Source organism: Talpa europaea, assembly GCF_964194135.1.
Source record: "Talpa europaea genome assembly, chromosome: 11".
In the NCBI taxonomy this organism is placed as follows: Eukaryota; Metazoa; Chordata; class Mammalia; order Eulipotyphla; family Talpidae; genus Talpa; species Talpa europaea.
In genome coordinates this window covers 19,367,084-19,389,459 of record NC_140078.1, presented here as the reverse complement: position 1 = coordinate 19,389,459, position 22,376 = coordinate 19,367,084, and the positions used below count along the sequence as shown (strand labels likewise).

General features: G+C 50.3%; 2 protein-coding genes across 2 annotated transcripts; both read right to left on the bottom strand.

Moving 5' to 3' along the window:
- Positions 1-463: 463 nt before the first annotated feature.
- On the bottom strand, positions 464-7,897 carry BPIFA1 (BPI fold containing family A member 1; the record flags this gene model as incomplete). The annotated part of the gene is made up of 8 exons (XM_084246662.1): positions 464-706; positions 3,354-3,484; positions 3,707-3,770; positions 4,492-4,576; positions 5,446-5,595; positions 5,885-5,992; positions 7,415-7,574; positions 7,738-7,897. The coding sequence occupies 8 exons, from the start codon at positions 7,895-7,897 to the stop codon at positions 464-466; spliced, it is 1,101 nt and encodes a 366-aa protein (XP_084102788.1).
- A 7,344-nt stretch (positions 7,898-15,241) lies between these two features.
- BPIFA3 (BPI fold containing family A member 3) lies at positions 15,242-21,159 on the bottom strand (the record flags this gene model as incomplete). Its single annotated transcript, XM_084246661.1, has 7 exons — positions 20,942-21,159; positions 19,293-19,443; positions 18,424-18,531; positions 17,636-17,785; positions 16,428-16,512; positions 15,847-15,984; positions 15,242-15,307 (listed from the first exon to the last, which is right to left on the bottom strand). Exons 1-7 carry the CDS (start codon positions 21,063-21,065, stop codon positions 15,242-15,244), a joined length of 822 nt encoding a protein of 273 aa, XP_084102787.1. The 5' UTR covers positions 21,066-21,159.
- Between the last annotated feature and the right edge of the window lie 1,217 nt (positions 21,160-22,376).

Sequence of the window (22,376 nt, the reverse complement as noted above, 5' to 3'; positions counted from 1 at the left end):
CTGGCTGCTTAACCCCACCCTCAGGTCCCAGCCACCTTCCCTTTGGTGGTGATGGGATTTGGAGTTCCCAGTGTCTTTGGCTTTGGCCTGGGGTGGGGGTGGAGTCCACAAAGCCTGTATGGAATTAGCTTTAGAACATCCTTTTCCCCCTAACATTTCCCCCCTAACACTATCATGCACTTTTACACTACTGATGGAGTGAGGCTCAATATGTTTGAGATGTTAAAGTTAGCATGAGTGGATATAATACCTTTGTCTCCTGAGCCCAGACCCTGTGATAGGCACAATATTACAAGCATTAGCTGGTTTAGCCTTCCCAAAGCCCCCCGCCCAAGATGGATTCTGAAATCTTCCCTATTTAGCAGACAAGGACACCAAGATGGCTGAGCAGCAGGAGGTGAAGGGAGTGAGGCCGTCACTCTTCCCCAGGGTCCTTATTGAGGTCCTGCCCAGGCGGCTGCCCTCAGTGTCCTGTGGCGGTGACCGTGAGGCTGTGCGTTCCACAGGGTGGGGCTCCAAGATGGAAGCGAGTGAACGTGCGGGTGAAGAATCCGGGCACTGCCACGGTGCTGAGGTCCTCGGCTCCTGTTGCTGCAGCCACCGGCCTGTTCCCACTCGTGAGCGAGAGCTTAGATTCCAGTTCAGACGAGGGAGCCACGTCTGAGTCTTTACCGTTGCAGATAGTGGGTAAAAGGAGGAATGGGAGCTGGGAGTAGAAGGGGCATGAAGGCAGGTGTTAGAGAAACATCTGGGGTTTTTCTGAGGAAGACTGAGGAGGATAATGCGAGGTGGTGGGCCCGGGCGTGTGGGAGTAGTGGCTGAAATGAAGGATGGACTGGAGGGTGCTGGGTGCTGTAAGGACGAGAACTCAGTCGCTTCTCCCTCACTGGCTGAGCTGGAAGGCAGGTGTGGGCATTCCCTGCCTTGCTCCTTTCTCCTGAGAACCTCTGCTCTGAGGGCCCCTGGGCGGCTGGGCCGGTGCTGCCCCCTGGTGGTTCTGGTGAGACCCGCAGGCTTCTCTCCCCCTGGTGGAGCCAGTGAGGCTCTTGGCAAGTCTGCTGCTTGTCCAATGGGTCCCAGAGCCCTTAGTGGCCTCTGGGTTATGAGAGGAGATGCCAAGGGACAAGACAGGCTCACAGAGCCCAGACTTAAGGGCAAGGCTTGAAATTACATTTACCTGGATTCTCCTGTCACTCTGACCTTGAAAGGTCATTCACATCCACCCCAAGGCTGGAGTGGAAGGGTTGAACTGGTCCTCTAAGGATCTCAAACAAGGTATTTCCTTTTCATTTGGCGGGCAAACTTCCCCCCATCCTGGGGAGAGCCCTGCTCTTCCTTCTTACATACATACAATTTTTCATAATCTTATCTCCCTTTAGTTTCAACTTCCTTTCCTGAGGTTCTTTTTTTTTTTTTTTAAACTTTTTTTTATTTTATTTTTTTTAATTTTCTAGAGGCATGTCTTATTTATTTATTTATTTATTATTTGTTTGTTTGTTTGGTTTATACATGCACTGGGTACAGTCAGAAGCGCGGGAGGGTGAGAGAATTCACCAGAGCCAGAGCGGGGAGCAGAGCAGGCAGACAGACGAAGTACACTGCTGAGGGGAGCAGCGGGCGGCAGGAGAGGTCTGCTCGCCATATGGGACCCTCCTCCGGTGGCCGGGGAGCAGCCGGGGATCGAACCGGCTGCAGAGGCTGCGGGCAGCTTCGCAACCCAGCGCTCAACCGCTGCGCCACCGGGGAGGCCCTCCTGAGGTTCTTAAAATTGGGATTCTTCCTCCCAAAACATGACTCACACGCAGGCCATCAGCAGTCTTTTCCTGCTCACCTCCACTCACTCCTCCCTGGGCCCATCCTCCTCAAGCCTCTCAGCAATGATCCCTTTGGGCCAGGCTGCCCTCCCCCACTCTTCCCTTTTGTCACTGTCGTGCCCTCTTGCAGAAAGAATGGAAACAAGGCCAGGATGACTGGATCCAAGTAAGCACAAGAAGAGGGGTCCCTGTGTCCCTGGGGGTCTCCCGAGCACTTCCACCCAGAGTGGCCACAGCTAAAGGCACAATCTTCGGCTGGACTCAGCTCATCCTCCCCGGCCTGAGACCTGGACAGGAGCCCTCGGCTCCCTCCCTCCCACCTCCACGCCCGCCTCCAGGGCATCCTCCAGCTTCCCACTGTCTTCTTGTGGGGTAAGTGGTTGTGTCAGCTCCACTCGTCCTCCTTTCCCAACTCCATACTCACCCCAACACCTTTCTGTTCTGCTTAAGATCATCACCGGCTCCAAGGTAAGGTCCAAACTGCTCTGTGGTTCCAACACCCAGCCTGGGCTCTTTCCAGCCCATAAAAGCTCAAGGGATGGTGAAGAACGACAAGGTTTTCATGCACAAGAAGAGCAATTTTATTTGACAAGGAACATAGTGGGAAAGGAGAGGGAGCCGCTTCCTTAGAGAGAAGGTTGCTCTGGTCCCCAAACAGTCCAGGATGTGGCGGCCTTCTTGAGCCCGGGAAGCCAGGCAGGGAGTAGACTGAGCAGCAGGAAATGGTTCTGTTGGGAGGCCCCCGACAGATACTGGTGTATTAGTCTATCATCAAACCTGCCCTCCAGGGAGGGCATGAGGCTGACCCTGGGACCCTAAGTTTAGGGGTCTTGTCTCAGCCCCCAGGGTAATCCAGGTCTGGTGTCGAGGCTCCCTATGCATGTGTTTGAGTGTGTGGGTGTGTGTCTGTGGATCCACGTGTACTTGTGTGTGGCGTGTCCGCATATTGTGTGTGTGTGGGTGTGTGTGTGAGTGCGTGCATGCTGGAGTGAAAGTGTGTGCGTGTATGTCTGTCTCAGTGACTACACGTTTGGGCATTTGTGTGAGTCTGTGTGTCTGTGTGAGTGTGTGTGTCTCTGTGTGAGTGTGTGTGTCTCTGTGTGAGTGTGTGTACGTGTATCCTTACAGCTGTGTTGCAAAGCTGCCTGCGCCATCTCTGTCAGCATTTCCACAGACTTCCCTGTGCATCTCTGTGTACGTCTATGTGGCTGTTTGTCTCTCTCTGAATATCATGGTCCCAAGTGCCTTGCTGCTGCCCAGGGGATCAGCCAGCCCCCAAATCCTGGGGAGAAGGGAGCAGCACTCACCAGCTCAGCAGATGCTGGCTCCCTTCCTGAAAGGTTAGACCTTGATGACAAGTTCCAGCCCATGGGTCAGCGTGTCTGGAGAGCAAAAAATCAAAACAATCACAGACCAGAGTGATGGTCTCAGAGTGGAGCAGTCAGAAACAGCCAATGTTCCCCCCTGAGGTGTGGGGCCAGGGGAATGGAACTAACTCAGGGGATCAACCAAACTCAGGCAGGGCTTGGGGGGCCACACCTCCTTCCACCAACGAGCCCCACTGTTCTCAATTTCAGGGCAGATGGCGAACAATACAACATTGTCCGGACAATTCAAGGCAAGGAAACCCGAGATGCGGAGAGCTGAGTCTGGAGGGACCGAGCTGTCCTCTGGTATGCAGGGACCATGCTCTTTAGGAGACTCACTGTCCTTATTTGTCCCCCAAATAAAAAAGAAATACCTTGTTTGAGATCCTTAGAAGACCAGTTCAAGCCTTTCACTCCAAGCCTTGGGTGGATGTGAATGACGTCACAAGGTCACAGAGTGACAGAAAGGAGAATCAAGGTAAACGTAATTGCAGAGGGAGCAAGGACTTGGAAGAAGGTACTCACCGATGATGGCATGTACCAAGGTGAGGTCCAGTTGCCCAAGAACTTTATTGACCAGAGGGCACACCTGATGCAGGGTGGAGAGAGGAATCAGACATCTGTAGGGAGACCCTGGGAACAGCATCAGCCCCGCATGTGTCCTCTGGGGAGATTTTCTGTCATTTTCTTTTATCTAAGAGTGTTTGATTCTGAACATTCCCATGGATGAATATTCCCACATCTACCTTGGGCAGAAGGAGAAACTGAAGGCCTGTGAAGTACCCAATCATATAATGTGCTGTTGTTCACTCTGATAGGGTTTCTGGTTAGAGGAGGTGCGAAGCATAGGCTGGAAGAGTTCTTGTCTGTGGCCATAAAGGCTGGACTGGGAGTTCCTCGGGGCAAGGGTCAGTCCATGCCCGCTGCACTGGGGACAAGCACAGGGCCCGGCCTAGAGCAGGGGCCAGAGGAAAACGAGGACCAGGTGGATCTTCCCCTGCTCATTTCTCACAGCCGCCAGCTCTACAGTGAGGTTCAGCTTCACAGCCAGCCGCAACAGACTTCCAACCCCAGGCCTGCAGGGGAGATCGTCAGCTACACAGCCCTACCACCTTCCAAGGGGAGATATGCATTTTGAAGGATGCATTTGAACATGGACAAATGGATCGATGGACAGATGTACAGATAGATTGATGGATGGAATTTACTTATCAAACTGAGGGACTCAGAAAAGTTCACCCAGGATCTCTCTCAGCCCGATAAGCTCTATGGAGCAAGGATCAGGAGATTGCCCACTTTTCCCCATTTACCTTGCTCTGCACCAGGTCAGGAAGGACATTGTTCAAGACCCCACTGAGGCTGTTGACAGTGCTTTGAAAGGGGAGGGCAGGAAGCCTGAAAGAGGAAAACCACAGGGCAGTGCAGTGGCCTGGGCTTGGCACAGAGAAGGCTACAGAGGAACTGCCATGTCCACTGCAGCCTCAGCAAGTAATTGAAACTGGGACTTGTCTACCTAGACCCACATACCAGCAAACACCAAGGGGCCTATCCAAAGGGAGTGACACCCTACACACCCTACACAGTGACACCCTACACAGCAGTGCACACAGTAGACACATGTGTAGAATAATCCAGAGTTTCAGTGCACAGCAGGTGTTCAGTATAATGTTGCAAAATCCATACATGGGTAACAATGCTTAGCAGGTAGATATCACGAGGACTTAGCGAATCCTACATGGGAAGCACATTCATGTGCTCAGTAAGTTAATCACAGTGGGAGTGACTCCTGCAGGCTATGATGACTCAGTCTCCCTGGTGACAGGTGACCCAGGTAGGCTCCATATTTTTCCCCTTTCTGGGACAATCATATCCACTGTCTTAGAGGGTTATCTCAGTAACCCTGATGTAGCTCCATATATAGTTCTCTGCAAACTGTTTCAGTAAACTGAACTCAAGTTGGGGAAGCACTGTCCAAGTTGACACAGTGAGCCCTCTACCTCTCCTCTTTCTCCTCGAATGGATGAGACTTGAATTCAAATTTCTTGTCACCTAATCCAGCATAAAATTCATCAGCCCAACCTAAGAAGGCCAAGCAACAATTTAGCTATCCCTCCCTCCCTGTTTCCATGCATGCATGCATCCATCCACCTTCCTACTCTTCCTCCCTCCCACTCATCTATTCTCCTATTGGTCCATCTTCCCAACCATCTATCCACCATCTCCTCCTATGGTGTCTGGGCAGGAGAAGCTCCCTCTGGCCTCACCCATCCAGCAGGGAGATTTCCAGGCTGCCAGGAGAGTGAGTGCAGTCGCCGAGGACCAGGTGGATCTTCCCCTGCTCATTTCTCACAGCCGCCAGCTCTACAGTGAGGTTCAGCTTCACAGCCAGCCGCAACAGACTTCCAACGACAGGCCTGCAGGGGAGATAGTCAGCTACACAGCCCCACCACCTTCCAAGGGGAGACGCTTCCCCTGGGCAGGAAGACAACCTCACTTTGCTTCATCTGGCCCACACCTGCACTTATCTCATTTCCCAACAGGTCAGATGAGTTTCCCAAGTGACCCGAAGTCACTCAGAATAGCAGCATGTGGGTTGAAATTGGAAGCTCATGTCTCTAGATTCCCATGCCCACTTTTGGCTACCCACAGCCAACAAGATCTCCTACATGAGCTGTCTCCCCATCCCCCCTTGGGGTCACTCACGCTTTCACATTGAGGACCATGCTCAGAGGAACGTTGACATACAGACGGTGGCGGTCAGGGCTCTGCGTGAGGCCGAGTTCCAGCAGGTGGGGACTGAGGATCTTTATACTGCTCAGCAGGCAAAGGTGGGAAGAAGAACATTAGCCCCTCTAGCTCCAAACCCGGAAACCACCTTTAACTCAATGTTACCCATTCCAGAAGTGGCGCCCCCAGTGAGAAGTGGTGGAGGAGACAGGAGAGAGGTCTTGCAGCAAAAACTCTATGGGTTCTGATTCTACATCAGTCTTTCCCAATCTCTGCACTGAGTTAAATCCTGACACTCCCTGGGCCTTCTCCTTATCTCAAGGCTATGAGGTATTGCAGGATAGAGACTGGATTCTGTTTACACTTTACATGACAGCTCTTACAAAGAAAGAGGCTATTCCATAATGGTTCCATCACTGACTGATGAGAAGTTGGGAAATGGATCTGGAGTGGATGCTTGGAAAAGCAAGTGGTTAAATGGAAGGAAATATGCACAAATGGGTGGGTGGAAAGGTAAGCGGTTGAGTGTAAGTCCTTCACAAACATTTATGGGTAGGAGTCACTCATTCTGTTAAGACCTTAAATTACGGGTCAGAACAACGCTTATCATGGAGACAGAGGAGCAGGAAGTCAGGAGGAATGGAGGAGGATGGGAGTAAGCCTTGTCTCTGAGTCAGAATCTGAAGCAGGGGATTTGCATCTTCTTTAGACCTCTCAACAGCTCCTGTCTGTGGACTCCATAATCTCATTTTACTAAGAGGAAAACCAAGCCCGGAGAGAGAGAGCGCGCCCTGTCTCAGGTTGCCCAGCAAGCACATGCACATTTGGAAATCAAACTCAAAGCTATTCATCTGCCTTCAAGTCAGGGGCAGGCATCTGGGTGGGTAGGAATCTTGGCGATGGCTCTGGTCCAGCCCTATCAAGGACCCAAGCCTTGCTAACATGCTGGCATCAAGGTTTCCATTGTCTCTTGCTTAGAGAGCTCTCGGGTGTCCATTGGAAATACTGCATTAGACTGTTTCATGGGTAGCATATTCTGGATGACACTGGTGGGGTAACTGAGGAGAGCAGTTTAAACTTTCTTGCTTACATCCGTGACCATCTGCATTCTAAGGGATTCCACAGGTGAAGGAAACAAAATTACCATAGTGTGGTGACAATAGCCTTGACTTTAGACTCATTTAGACTAGACTCCTCACTTTGTATCACTCTAGCTGTGTGAGCACAGAACCTCTCTCTGCCTCAGTTTCCCCATATATAAACTAGGGATTATTAAACTGGCCTCAAAGGGTTGTCATGTAGATTATAGATGATGCTGGGCCGTGCCTCAGAGTTGGGGACAATCACAGAGGGCTGCACTCCCTGCCAGACTGTGCAAGGAGTCTCAGGATGAGTCCTGGCCCCTGCTGGGCCAACCCTCTCCTTTCTCAGCATCATTATCTGGGGCCGGTAGTTCTCCAAGAGGGTTCCCTGGTGGGGGACACACCCTGTTGTAGGGTTACTCACTCAACAATGTTGTTCAGGATAGGGAGCAATGAATTCACTTTCTCAAGCAAGCCCCCAAGCAGGCCACCGGAAGTGTGTCCTCCAGACTTCAGGATGTCCAAGAGTGGAAGCTCTTCAAGAATTCCCAACAGACCCCCAGAGAGCAGACCATTGCTGAGAGCTGGAAGTGAGTGTAGGGTTCTAGGGTCAGATCTATCACATCCAGATCCTTGGGCCCTCTCTCATCCTCTCTGACCCCATTGGATGGGTGCACGCGTGCTTGCGCACACACACACATGCATGCACACACGACCTGAAGGAGGTTGTTACAGACTCTCACTTACCACTTGTCAAGCTTCCAACAAGATCTGTGGGATTCAGGGCCGGGGTCAGGGCTGGGGCCTCAGCCAAGGGCAGCTTTTGGCCCAGGGGCACGGAAAGGGGCAGGGCTGTGGTCTGGGCCAATAGCCCACAGAAGACAATGAGGCTCCCAATTTGAAACATCTTGGTGTCTGCAGACAGAATGACATGTGTTATGGATGCCAGAGGGGAATTCGTGTGCCGCCAGCTCTTGGCCCTCAGAGCACTGACTGTGAACAGTAATAGCTGACACTCAGCCTTCCTGTGAGTCAGGTATCAGACTGAGCACTTCACACTCGGTAACTAATTTCATCTTTACCACACCCTAAGAAGTATCTACTTATCACCCACATTACCTAGTAAGGAAACTGGGGTCTTGGAATTTAGGTAACTTGCCCTGAGTGCCTAATGAAGATAGGATTTGAAGCCAAATCTGTCTGACCCAAAAACCTTTGTTTAAATGAAGTGACCTTCCGACTTACCCTCCCACTGGGCTTGCTTGCAATGACTTAAATCCAGCAAAGCAAATGAAAAGGCTTAAGCATGCTAGTGGTTGAGGGTGAGGAACTCGACTGCTTTGCTACCATCTCCATTAAGTTCTTTGGTCTGGGTCCAGTCCATGGTGGTTTGTGAAAGCCCTTGCAAGTCACAGACTCTCAGAGGTCTCACAGTTGTAACCATCAGTCTCATCCAGTCCAGTCTGGACCATCCAAAGTCATTGCACAAGGAGAACCAGGGATCAGAGAGGGATAGTGACTTTCCCAAGGTTGCACAGCAAATTGATGGTAGTGGTTGGAAGCAACTCTAAACTCTCCCTTCAGCCTCCCTCCTCTGCCCACTCCCCACAAACACATACTCTTTCTACATCTTTCTCTTCTCTCTCAAGTTGACTTGGAGGAACTTCTGAGGCAATCCCTAACATTTGGCTGATTTTTGCACCAATTCCCCTCTCGATATCACAAACTTTCTCATCGGCCTATATGGCAACTGACAAGGATGTCAAAAGTCAGAGCAGGTACCTACACTTTGGTGATGCCTGGCTGCTTTGGGCAGATTTCAATGAACTGGTTGATTGGGCCAAAGCTCCACCTTTGTTGTGGCTGGCTGAAATTGAAAGGGTTTTTCTCCAAAGGGCCAGTTGTGGTCTCCCTGAAGAGGTAAACTTTGATTGGGGTCTATGAATATCTTTCAGGAAACAGACCTTTGAAGAATTCAATGGAAGTTAAGGACTTAGTCCAGAAAAATACATCAACAGAGTGGATTTTAGGAAGTGGTGGACGATGGTCTGAATCCACAATGGCAGCCTCAAAGTAAAACTCTTGCCATTGAGATTTTGATTTAGAGTATAAGAGGCAATCCTAAGATGGGTTTCAGTGGGGTGCACCTGCAGCCATGTGTCCCACCATCAAATTCTCTGCTCCAAATGACTGTGTCGCTGTTACTGGTCTCATGGGCAAATAGTGAAAAGCCATCCCCATGCCCCTGAAAATGGCCTACCCCATTTCTCATGAAAGGCCCCTAATGAGTGATCCTTCATGTGTCTCCCTCTGCTTGTCCCTCAGCAGGGAGCCTGCACCCCTGCCACCCAGGGCAGAGGAGGGGGAGGGAGTGGCAGATCTCACCTGGGCTCTTGGAGGTCCCGACAATGTCCTGTCTCCTCTTCCTTCTCCTGCGTGTACCTGTGAGGAGCAGCCTCTTTTATAGGCTGGGAATCAGGAAATTTGTGATCAGATGATGGGCGTCTAGATAATTCTGAATTCTGCAACCTAGAGATGTCTTGTAGGGCTCTCCAAAGTAAATAATTGCCAATCACATTAGCAGATGGGACAGTTGAGCCATTTGAGAAGCAAGTTAAACAGAGAAAAACTTGAGATGGGGATGTTACTCAAGACTTCATGGTTTGATGAGCAGAACCAAGGCTGGGGCATGCAGTCCCAGGGGGCCTGAAGATCAAATTTGGGACACTCAGAAAGGCAGTCACCCACCGCTCAGGAAGGGACCTTAGCCTCACCTCTTGGCTCCCCCTCCCTGGCCCAGTCCTTCTCTAATTGGAGGACTCTTTCTCCCAAAGTGACCAAAAAAAAAAAAAAATCAAGCTGCCTGATTTCCCTACATCAGGGTGTCCTTCAGTTCTGAAGTGGGTGTTTCTCATCTTCTGAGTCTCCATTGCATGGCAGTCATGTGTGTGTGTGGGAGGCTATTCATTCTCACCACCTCCTGGGGAGAGGGTTTGCTGCTTCTCCTGTGCAGACAAGGACACTGAGGCCCACCAGGGACAAGTGTCCAGACTCTGCCTTTCATCCACATCATTGCATGAATCCTCACATTTGTGTGGGGTGGCACTGGTACCCCCATTTTACAAGGGGAAAACTGAGGCTTGGTGGTGCTCACAGGACTAGGTGCTCATACTTGCTCCCTTCTCTAAATCACTGCTGACAATGAAGACCCCTTCTGCACGCTCCCTGGCCACTTTGTTTTCCCACCTCCGTGAATTTACACTCCTGTGAAATTTCACTTTTCTATCCTCCCAGGCCTGAGACATCTGGTGGCATCCAGTGGTCTCTGCCTCTACCCTTCCTTCTTCCCTTCCCCACATGAAGCCATGGGCCTTTGTGCCCATCACTAGGGACTCTGGAGTTTATTGCACAGATGTGAACATGGTGAGGTCGGGTCTTCATCTGTGAGAGCGGCCTTTGCCCTGTGAAACCTAAGCCAAGTGGAGAGCGGAGGAATGCACATCTATCGAGTATTTGAGCCTCAGCTTTATGAGGAGTGGGCAGTATTGTCCCTCAGACATCAGAGGCTGCTCACTTCTGGGACCATGGTGAGGCAGTAGAACCATGGCAGGAAGGGGATGTTGGGGCAGGTCTGATCCTGTGACCTCAGGCAAGTCACCCCCACCCCTTGAACTCCAGTTTTCTTAATCTGTAAAGTGGGAGGATAAAATCTGCCTCACAGATCTGTGGGGATAATGCCAGGGAGCTGGTGTGAATCGCAGGCCATCACTTCCCGTGTCCACAGATTTTTCTTTCAAACGTCTATATTTAATTACCATCTCCAATGCCATTTTGCTGGGTAAGAGAACTTTTCCCTTGGATTTTTTCCCCCGACTTTTCCCTTGCATTTTAATTCTGTTCTGGGGCTTAAACTGTGCCAAGATAGGTGAAGGAGATACCCTGATCCTGCTTTTGATTAGAGATGCAGGGACAGTCCCCTCCATCTGCCCCCCCCACCCAAATTGATGCTGACTGTGCCTCCCTCTTGTCTGAAAGGTCATTTTGGATTTAGCATTTATTTTCTACTCCCTTGTTAAACACCCAGAGTCCTTGTGCTGTTTTCCAATTCTGTGAGCATCAGGCAGGCCCTGGGGTAGGGGTTGACTGGGGGTGGGGAGGTGCTGCCCACTTCATCTGTCTGAATCCACCTAGATCCTCCAACTAACCATCTCTCCCTGGGGTCTTGTCACATCTCCTGGCTCTGGAAGGGGGCATGGGCACAGACACCTCTCTTCTTGAATCCTGCATACATGGGGTTTCCTTTGTCCGCCAAGGTTTGCCTGGGTCCCATGCCAAGGTTTGCCTGGGGAGTAGCAAGGGCATGGGGCACTGCTCAGAACCCCCTAGAACTATGTTCTCTTCTATTCCCTTTGGACACTCACACTCCACCAGCCATAGCATGGGGAATTTTCTAGTCTGGGGCTAAGAAACCTTTCTTCATCTCATTATGTATGTGCAGTTCTTGATGTCTCTTATGTCCAGAGTTGAAGTTGAAAAGCCCAGGCTGAAAAAAATTTACTAATAGTCAGATTGGCTTTTTGGGTACAGTTCTATGATTTTAACACATGCATAGTTTTATGGAACCACCAGACTAGTCCAGATACAGAGCAATTCCATTGTGCTCTTCTTTTAGAGTCACACCTTTGTGCTATTCTTTTAGGGTCACACCTTGCTTCCCCCACACATTTGAGCAGCCCCTGCTCTGTTCCATCACTACTGCTTTGGAAATTCAAAAACCTTCTTGCTGTTTCTGTTGAAGCTGCTCTTCCTTGAAGCCCCAAGTGCTGCTGTTCCACTGGCCCTGCAGGTCTGAAGGGCCTCAGCAAGCATGGAAGGACAAGCTGCTGCCCACAACTGAAGACAGTGGTTTCCACACTGGTGATGTCAAAGCCCTCCCAATGTGTTTCTGGAATCTGTCAGTGGTGGCCTTTGCTTCCAACACATCACACTGCGGTTGTGTTTGGGGAACTTTCTGGCCCCCTTTTGTGAATCAAGGCATCCACTTTGAAAGGACAGTGCTGATTAACCAAGGGGCTTTTTTCTCCAGAATTTTGAAGTGAGGTGCTGGTTCTGCCCCCTGGGAGCAAGGTCAGGTTGGGGACTGAGTTTTAGGGGGGTCAGCAGGTGGGCCTGAAAACCCCAGGGGTTTGTTGAAGGGTAGAGGGCAAATATAGAAAATATATTTTCTTAAGTAGAATCTGCTTAGGGCACCTAGCTTGGAGAGTAATCTTCCCACCTACATAGAAAACTAGTAAGAATAACATTTTATGCTACACTAGAGCTTTATGCCACCACTGACAATGCCACGGGGGCCCTGAGGTGCTCCTTTCCAGCCACGGTCTCCTCACTTATACCACGGAGTGGACTGCACGCACCTCCCGGGTTAAACAGGACAGCAAACGTCACTCACAGCCCAGTCCCAGGCAGTCAGGACTCTGCCAGGAGAGGGCATGGTTGTCACAAGGCACCACGGGCAGGGCTGGACCAAGCTTCTGAGAAGTTGGGGTAAATTTCTGCTTAAATTACCCCAGCCCCTCACCTTCGTGTCACAACACAGCTCTATTGTTCAACAAACTCTCCCAGGAGTAAATACCATGAGCCCAGGCTCTGTGAACCTTAAAATGAAAAGAATAAAACAGAATGTAAGAAACCCAAGAGGCTTGAGGAGGGAGGCCCCTGAGCGGCCAAGAGGGGTCAGGAGGAAGGCCAGGAGGAGCTGCCGTACCCAGGCACCAGGCAGTCTAGCTGGAGAATGGGGCCCAGCCCTCACATGTTTGTTCTTTGTATCAGGAGTAGGAAACCCCCACAAACCCAGGGCTGCGAAGGGGATTCATCTGTGTGGACATGGGCAAAGGTGTAGGGTTGTAAATCCCGGTGAAGCATTTCGGATTAGGGAGTCTGCATTGAAAGATGGAAACAGGAGGCTCTCGCGCCCTGATCTCATCTCTGAGCTGTCGACACTTCCTTGTTTGTGTTTGTCAGTCCAGCCGGATGCATGTTTCATCACTTCTCCTCAGCGTGTGTTGGCTGGTGGGGGGCACGGCACTGGATAGGACGAGGGAAGGCTGGGGCCGGTTCACAGCGGTCAAGAGCGTGGGTTCTAGAGGCGGCCTGAGTGCAGTCAACTCAGTCACTTCCTCACTGTGAGACCTGGCGAGTGACTTTCTTCCCGTGTCTCTGTGGTCTCAGGCAAAAAATGGGAGATTTGCTGTGAGGATTTGACACGGTGCTGAATGTAAGCACTTTGGCCCAAGCTTCATGCATCTAAGTGCTTAACATGTGTGGGCTACGTTATTAATATGTACAAGTACTACCACTATTACTAATAAGTGTGAGTATTGCTACTATTACTAGTGTGTGAGTATTATTATTTCTGATATGTGTATTACTATTACTAATACGTGTATTACTACTATTATTTTTTAAAAGATTTATTTATTTATGCATACAAGAACCGGGGCACAGGCCAGAGGTGCTAGGGGTGAGAGGATTCACCAGAGACAGAGCGGGGAGCAGAACAGGCAGATTGACTGAAATACACTGCTGAGGGGAGCAACGGGTGAGACAGGAGAGGTCTGCTGCTCCATGTGGGTCACCTCCCTGGCTGGGGATCAAACTTGTGCTGCAGTAGCTGCAGACAGCTTCATAGTGCTGACGCTCAACCCCTTGCACCACCAGGGAGACCCCATTACTACTATTATCAATGCGTGTATTTCTCCTTAATTTCTCAGTATGCTTTCCCTACACTCAGGTGAAGGAGGGCAGGAATCAACATTTAAGAATTGGCTGGCCATTAAGTGAAAAATTAACAATGAATTAAATGACTTTTAATAAGTAGTTCCCATGCACCGAGCACCTGCTAAACATACTGCAAATGTTTTTTCCTGTACTCCTGCAAGCACCCTTCATGATATTCTTTAAAAAAAATGTTAAAGAAATGTGCATTATAGTTCAGTTCTTGTCACACACTGTATATTCCCTATGACCAGCCCCCAGATAAAAAAACAGAATATCTCCAGTTCTCCAGAAGCACGCCTTACTCCTCCAGGCCCTCCCAGTTACCTCTTCCCAGGGTAACTACTATCTTGACCTCGAACTGCAAGTGTTAGTTTTGCTGGGGCTGCAATGCGTGCGCTGGTTGTCTGTGTGTCTGAGGTCCACCTTGTGGTCCCGAGCGGTTGCAGGCTGTTTTCCGTTCTCATCACTGTCAAGTATTTCACTGGGCTATCAACTCACGTGAGAGCTACCCATTCATTTTGTGTGTCCATTCTTTGATGGCCATCTAGGGCGTTTTTGCCTTGGGGCTGTTAGGACAATCCTGCTGTGAGCAATCCTGTGCACGTATTGTGGGGCCCCGTGTGCACGTGTTTCTGTTGAACATGCCCTGGGGGCAGGGAGAGATGGCTGGGTCACAGGCAGGCATATGTGGCACTTAAGAAGATGCAGCCATCCAGTTTTATAAAATGGTGCTACAATCTCCTTCCACCAGTGGCTCCATATCCTTCCTTCCAGTGCTCCATAGCCTACAAGATGTCTGTCCCCATTTTGTAGGTGAAGAAAACCAAAAGGTAAAGTACCATGTCCCCATCGCAGCTGATGAGTCATAAGGCCAATATTCACTGACTCCTGGGAGTGCACCCTGCACGCCAGCCCTGCACTGGGGTGTGCCAGTGCTCACCCTGAGTTACATGATCTTTAGCCTTATGGGCCATCTCGTTGGGTTGAATTGAACTTAAACTCAGATCTGTTCAGCACCAGTGTTTGTGCTTTTCCTCTTACCCTTTCTTTACACTCCCTTGGAGCCCATCAGAGTGCTTGGCATATAGTAGGTGCTCAGTAAATAAGAGTTGAGGGAATGAAGGGCATGGGAAGTTTCAATAGGATCCTCCCTGCATGGGTGAGCAAATCCATGCATGGGTATCTGGCTGCCAAATCCAGGAAAAGAAAGGGTGCTTGATATTTCAGGGCCAAAGAGCAATTCCAGGTCAATTTAGTCTTAGGACAGACCAACATCAGGTCTGACGCAGAAACCCAAACCTCAGAACCAAGCTGGGGACCTCTGCATACTTCAGACAGAGAATTTATTTTGAGAGAGGGCTGGATGTCCACAGGGCCCATGGTTTCAAGGCAGCGGATGCCCCACTCTAAGGGAGACTTAGGGCTCCCTGATGTCGAATTTTCTTCTGATCATCAGTCAGCAGCTAAAGGATGCTTAAGCCTGGTGTGTGGCGAGTTGACTGGACTCACAGCTGGTCGAGGTCATGAGCAGCAGCCTGTTCTGTAGGGAGGAGAGGCAGCATCAGTCACCAGTGTGCCGGCCCCTTCACCCCCAGATCCACACACGGAGCTTGTCATCATCTCTGTAGACCAAGGGCCAGCGCCGGGAGCATTTGTGTTCAAACTCTTTCTAAATGGTACCTAGCCATGTGCTTCTTGTCTTACGTGCTTCCAGTCACTAGACTGATGTCTGCAAGGGCAGGGAGGGGAGAGGCCAGCACTGCTACTGGAGTGGGTGCTGAAGTTGCAATCTCTAGTAACCTGGGGGTTTGGGACTGGGTGGACACAGCCTGCTGGGTAGGTTGGCCCACTGCTGTCCAGCTCTCTCATGGACAGTAATGGTTGCCATAATATAGTCACCTCTAAGTGTTCCATAAGGGTAGGAAGTTTCCTGGGGTAGGAAAGAGATTTGTGCATGTGTAGAAGAGAAAAAGCTCTGTGTGCCCAAATGATCAGGGATGGGTGGTAGGAGACAGGGCTACAGCTGCAGGTAGTTTCAGGGTCAGGGCACAGTATGTCCAGATGCCCCAGCAGCCTCACTGGGGCCCCAGAAGGGGCACCTCTACTAGCCACTTGCCAGTCCCCATCCTCTCTGGATAGACAGACACACTCACCCATGAGGCTCTTCAGCAGTTTCACATCCAGTTGCCTGAGGATTTCGTTGATCAAAGGACACACCTGGGCCACGAGCACAGAGCGAAGGATCAGACCAGGGACTGGGCAAGGCAAGAGGGAGGGCTTGTGGCCAGAAGCTTAGACTCTGCTGGATTTCCGGAATCATGGCAAGAGTGGCTTCCTCGTACCGAGGTCCAGCTACATGTTAAGTACCATGCATAGCGCTTCCTCGCTTTGTCTCCTTAAATCCCAAGACAACTCTAGGGATGGGGACTTTAGCGGTTCCCACAGGACTGATGCAGAAGCTGGGGCTCAGGGAGGCTACATCACTTGTCCGAGGACACAGGACCAGCAGATGGCAAAGTCGGACCAGCAGATGGCAAAGATCCCAACTTGGGTTGAGATCTTTCAGGTTTGAAAGCCCAAGGTTAGAAGCTCCTTGTTATATGTGCCCTGACCCTCAGACTCAAGGACGCCTAAGACAAAAATGTTTTTCTCCAACTTACTTGACTTTCTATAAGGTGCGGGATGACTTTATCCAGATTTTCTCTAAGGTGGCGGAGAAAATGTTTTATCTTTGGAGGAATATCACTAGAAAGAGGTAGATAGAACAGAACAGATAAATACAGATCACACTAATGCTGAGTGCCTTGTACTGAGCACGACTACACAGTCACTCAGTCCTCACCAGCCCTAACAAGACATCACTGTCAGTGACAACTCGGACAGAGGCAGCTCAGACAGGTGATGTGCTTTGCTATGTTGCTTAGACTATAACCAGGTGAGTAGAGCTCCAGGGTCCAGTCTCTCCTTTGCACTGTCCACTCCAGGAATGTCTGGCATGATCCAAGCATTCAGTGAACAGCTATGAATAAATGAATGGACATTTGCTGAGGATTTAGTTGCTTTTGGTGTTCTGGAATTCCAAAGCAAAATCAAACACATATCTTGCCCTCAATAAAAGGACTCAGCGTCTGCTGAGGTTGACAGACTTGGTCAGCCAGTGTGTAGATACTCATTTATTTCTATTGTTTTCATTACTGTATCCCTAGCATCAAGCATGTCGTACCTGGCACATAGCAGGTTCTCAGAAAATATTTGTTGAATGCATGTGTGATGAGGAAGACTTTAAAGAAGGAAGGGCACTCCAGGTGAAGGGTCGGCACGTGTAAAGGCATGGTGGTGTGAAAATGCACAACGGGTTGATGGAGGGGTAGGTCTTCCAGAAAGACTAGAGGGCAAGGGCTGCAGCATTGGGCAAGGTAAGCTCCAGAAGGGCCCTGACACCCAGGAGGTTCAGAGGGTATTGGAGAACCACAGGAAGGTGAGACCCACAGGAAAGTTTGGAGCAGGAGCTGGAGATGTGACCAGATTTCTGTGCCAGAAAGCTACTTCTGCTGCAGGGGGCGAGTAGAATGAAAAAGTTGAGGTCTGAGCCATGGTATGTTGGAGGAGGTCCCAGGAAGTGGACGATGCAGGGACATTGGTTGTGAAAGAGCGGAAGCAAGGGCTTCTGGGAGGTCAGAGATTGTGCAGAAGGGACATGGGGAGTCAGGAGGAAGAGCCCAGTTTCTGGGAGGCTGGCAAGGTCAGCTCGGGGCTCCCACCTGGTAGGAAGAGGAGTATATCCTAAGGAAAAGGTGAGGTCTGTTTGTGGCATGTCCTCCTGGTCAGGAGGGAGCCCAGTCCTGGGGAGGTGGAGCTGGGACCTTACACAGTCAGGATTGTTGTGTGGACACTGCTGGGCTCCATGGAGCATTTGCCTATCACCAGATTCCTTCGGCCAAACACGTCTTTGTCCAGCCAGAACTCCGCAACGAGCATCATGCACACATGCATCTTGGTGATCTTGTTATTGAAGGGCCTGTGGGCAGGAGAGAGGAGGGGGGAAGGAGAAAAGGCAGCAAAGAGTAGACGGGGGTAGAGCAGTCAACATGAAGAATGGCTCTCCATGAGGGTGGGCGCCATCCCCACTCTGAATCTACTTAACACACCAGCCTGGGGGTCTCGTTGTCTGCACACCAAATGCTATGACCCGAGACTGAGGAGAAAACTGCCATTAGCCACAGTTGCCTCTGATTATCCTTTAAGTAGATTGGGAAGCTTTGAAAATTCAAAAGTTGAGAGTTAATCTCTGTTAACTTTATCAGTTAACCCGGAACTCCCTTCTCTTGGGGGTAGTGGATGTTAAAGGACAAAAGACAGGAAGGGTGATGAAATAAAGGGATTCTCTTTTTAAAAATTAGACCCTAGATAATGAACTCATGTAAGTGTAAATGAGCAGAAGGTCAGTCTCCACTGACAAATGACCACCCTCCGTACTTAAGCTAAAGAAATCACCGTTCAGACACAAAACTTGTGTCTTGCTCAAGGTCACACAGCAAGTGAGTTTGGAAGCCAGGATTCAGAAAAATCTGCTGTCAAATCCTCCCCCACCCTCAGTTTGCAGGTTCCCAGTAAGGAGGAACCGCTCCTCTCAGACCCAGCTTCTGTACGACTCACAGTCTCAATTCAATGTCAAAGTCATGTGAGATGTTTGCTGAGAACCACTCCTCTTGCAAGCACATCTGGATCCTGCCATAGTCCAGGTGAACGTTGGTGATGTTGGTGCTAGAAAGGGAGGAACAGAGGCCTAGCAAGGGTGAGGGGCCTCAGACGCCAAGGCCTGGGACTGACAAACGGGATTGGACCATCCAGAAAAAGGACCTGGCAATGGGGGTTTTACTGGTGCTCTGAGGACAAGTGCCACCTGCAGGAGCCCCGGGCTGCGAGCTGTCGCAGGGGTCCTTCTAGTTTCACACAACTGGTCTGTATGGCCCACAGCCAACTGTAGACCAGACGCTGAGTCTATTCCAGACCAACACCCACCCTCAATGGACAGCCCACCATCAGCTGCCCAGAAACAAACCCCATGAGCAATCTTTGACCACTCTCCATCCCTCATCTCACATTCAACCCGCTAATGAACTGTGCTGGCTCTGCTTGTGAAACTTAGCCTGAGTTTGGCCACTCCCATCACCTGTTACTGTCATCATCACCTCTTGCCTGGAGAGTGTCTAGTTTCTCTGTGGGTTCCTTGCCAGGATCTTGGCCCCTCTACAAACTAATCCCCAAGGAATAGCCAGAGGGGCCCTAACATTCTCTTAACATTCAACATTTTCCACTGCTCTTGGAATAAAATGCACATACTTTTACTCCCAAACCTTCAATTTAAACACCCGGCTCTCCCCTGATCCTTAATATTGCGCCCTCATTTATTCATTGCTGGCCTTTCTATCCTTTCTTTATTCTCCCTTCCTTCCCTCTCCACCAGTGTCCTGACCCACCACTTTATAGAGTCCCAGGTCCAGGGAGGAGCTTCAGGTACTCACCTGCCTTCCTGCTGCTGCTGGAGTTTCATGTTGCTAATCAGCCAGCCCACGATGCCTGGGGCCATCTGGCCAAGGGCTTTCAGACTGTCCAGGAGGCGGAGGTTCTGGATTCGGCACTCCACATTGTGCTTCACGAGGCCCTGGGCAATAACTGGAAATGGACAGAGGGCCAGTGACACTGCACAATGTCCTGGAAATGGTGGGGGTGGAGGCAGGAGGCCTGGATTATAAGCTGGTACTCCCACTCTGGCTAGTAGTTCACATCACCCCCCAAAAAATAATCCACATGCTTCATCTTTGAAATGATGCTTTGGAGGGCGGAGGGGACACACCTGCAGAGGGTCTTCAGGCAGTAGCTGCTAAAAGGAGCTCTTCTGGCTGATGGTTCCACAGTGGAGCATTTAGAGTCTAGAGCTCAGACTAACATATGGGACACAGGTCACAGCCCAGGAGACTGTCATCTGAAGATGCTTCGAGGTTGACATCTACAAATCTCCTCCATGGACAGCCCTCAGCCCAAGTGGATTTGTGGTTTGCTTCCATTTTTAACCTTTGTTTATCTTTGGTTTGCATAGAAATGCCTCCTATTGCTTGCACAGTAGAAAGCTAACTTTGGGACCCACTTAGAGGACTCCCTCCAGAAACTGGACACACTACGTAATTGGACAACTCTATTCTCAGGACTGAAATCTGATGATAGAAAATAATTGAATAACTCAATCTCTACATTGTAAAAAAATGTTAAAGTTTGTCCCGCGTGGTCATTGCCCCCAAATCTTGCAAGACTGAGGAATGCACAGTCCTTAGGGAGGGATTAAAGCCAAGTCTAAGTGGTTAAATTGGTCTCAGACTGCAAAGTACAAGAAAGAAAAGAATAAAACCTTATCTTTTTGAGGCATATTTATAGACAGTTTATCTGTCGCAGCTGAACAAGTAGAAACAAACAACCTCGAACTGCTCAGAAAGGCTAGCTGGACACTGAGAACACAGAGGAGGAGGGGGTACCCAGAGGCAGGGGCACACTCACAGGAATTCAAAACTCTTGTTATCTGTAGAAAGGCCTCTTCCTTCTTCATGTATGAAATGCCTGTGACTGGCCAATGAACTCCACTCAGCCAAGTCCATAGTTCTTTGTCCCCCACCCTCTTCTCAGTCAATAACATTTAACTCCTTTGATCCCAACCCTGGTCCCCAAAACCTGTATAACCTCATTTCCATGCGTATCCAGGAGGCAGATTTGAGTTTATCTCCAATCTTTGCCAATCTAGTCTCAAATAAGGCTGATTTCGCAAATGCCTGATGTCATTATCTGATCTATGCACCATTTAGTAGAGAACCCCACTGCTTGCAACAAAATCTCTGCGTGTTTTGCAAAGATATTTGAAGATCTAGAGTAAACACCCCGCAGTGCCTGCCAAGGGAGAGGGAAATAGAGTTCACACAAGAGGTAAAGGGGAAGTAACACGAACTAAAACAAGAGGGGCTGCCATGATCACCACGCTGTAGTATGAGTTGGCACAGGAACAACTCAACCTCAATTTTCCATACCTAAGGACAAAGAAAGAAAAGATTGACCAGTGGCCTCCCAAGCAAGGGTCCAGGTGGCACCGTTCCCACGGTCTCCGTGACAGAGCGTGGGCTTAGCTTACCTATTGCCAGGGTAGATTTGCTTTGTGTGGCGATGTCATCCTGGTCAGACCAGGGCTGTTTATGCAGTGCCGAAGGCAAGAGCAGCAAGCTAAAGAGGACCAGGAGCCCCCAGAGGGGCTGCATCTTGGGTTCTGGGACCTGTGGATGTCCAGGAGGGTCAGAAGGTGCCTGGTTGGATGGCAGCAAGGACGACTGCCTAAGTGGATGGGCTCATGGTTTTCTGTGGGATGTGACACCAGAACTAGCCCCCAGCATGTTGTGGGGAGGTGTCGTGTTGGGCTGGGGCTGCTGCCACCCGGGTTGGTTCACATAGTGAGGGTAGCGGGTGGAACCCCGCAGGGAGTCCAGGGTGCTAGACGGAAGCCTTGTTGCTTGGAGACGCTTGGTGGAATCCACTGTTGAGTCATCCAGCAGAAGTCCTTTCCCAGACCTTGCTCAGGTTGGATGTTGGTGGCCCTTCAATGAATGAATGAATGAAGATGGCTCACCGAGGCTCTCAGAGTAGACTAGGACTTCCTCTTTGGCAAGGGCATGCTCAATGATTACCGCGATGCTTGCTTGCCAGAAATGAAGTGCTAATGAATTGTTGAGCTGCTAAGTGACGAATGAATACATGAATGAGTGAGGATGACTGTCTCTGAATCTTCCACCAGACTATGTTTCAGGAGGGCAGGGGTAGGTCTAACTAATCCTCATGTACCCACCCCCCTCTGTGTTTACCACGTGGTTTACTGATGGTGTTTGTTAAATGATACACACGAATGAGTGAATGATCGGCTGGCTAGCTGACTGGCTTGTGGACAAGATTTACAGGAAGGGGACAGAGAACCTTGAAGCCAAAGCATTGGCTTTGCCTTGTTGCTCTGGGTTTGGGGCATTCGGTTCAAATCTTTTTGCCCTCAGCATCTCAAGAAATGGCACCACAACCACCAGGCAGCCCCAACCCTGCCCTGAAGTCACCCTTGGCTCCTCTTTCTCGCCTCTCACTGCCTTCTGTCAGGAAATCATGTGAACACTTGTAGAATCTGACCTCGTCTTAAGACTCATCCTGAGCAGCCATGACCCGGGTCTGCATGCTTGCGACGCCTTCTGCCTGGTTTCTCCCATTACCGCCTGCAGTCTTTTCTAGGCAGCAGCCTGAGCTATCACTTTAACACCTAAGTCAGACCTTTCAGTTTGTCCTGCAAACTCTGAGCAAGCCTCTGGGCCCTGAGGGGCCTCCTGGAGTTCTTGCTGACCTCTCCTCCTACCACATGTCCCTCGCCCTCTCCCCTACAGCCACGCAGGCCTGAGAGTGGGGAGCTGAGCCTCAAAATTCAGCTGCTGTTGAACTCGAAGACAATGAAAGCCTTTCTTACAGCCCTCTAGGCTGCAGGGGTTTGCAGGGCGCGTCATTTTGATAGAATCCCTGGGGTCATCTCGGGGCCCTTGGGT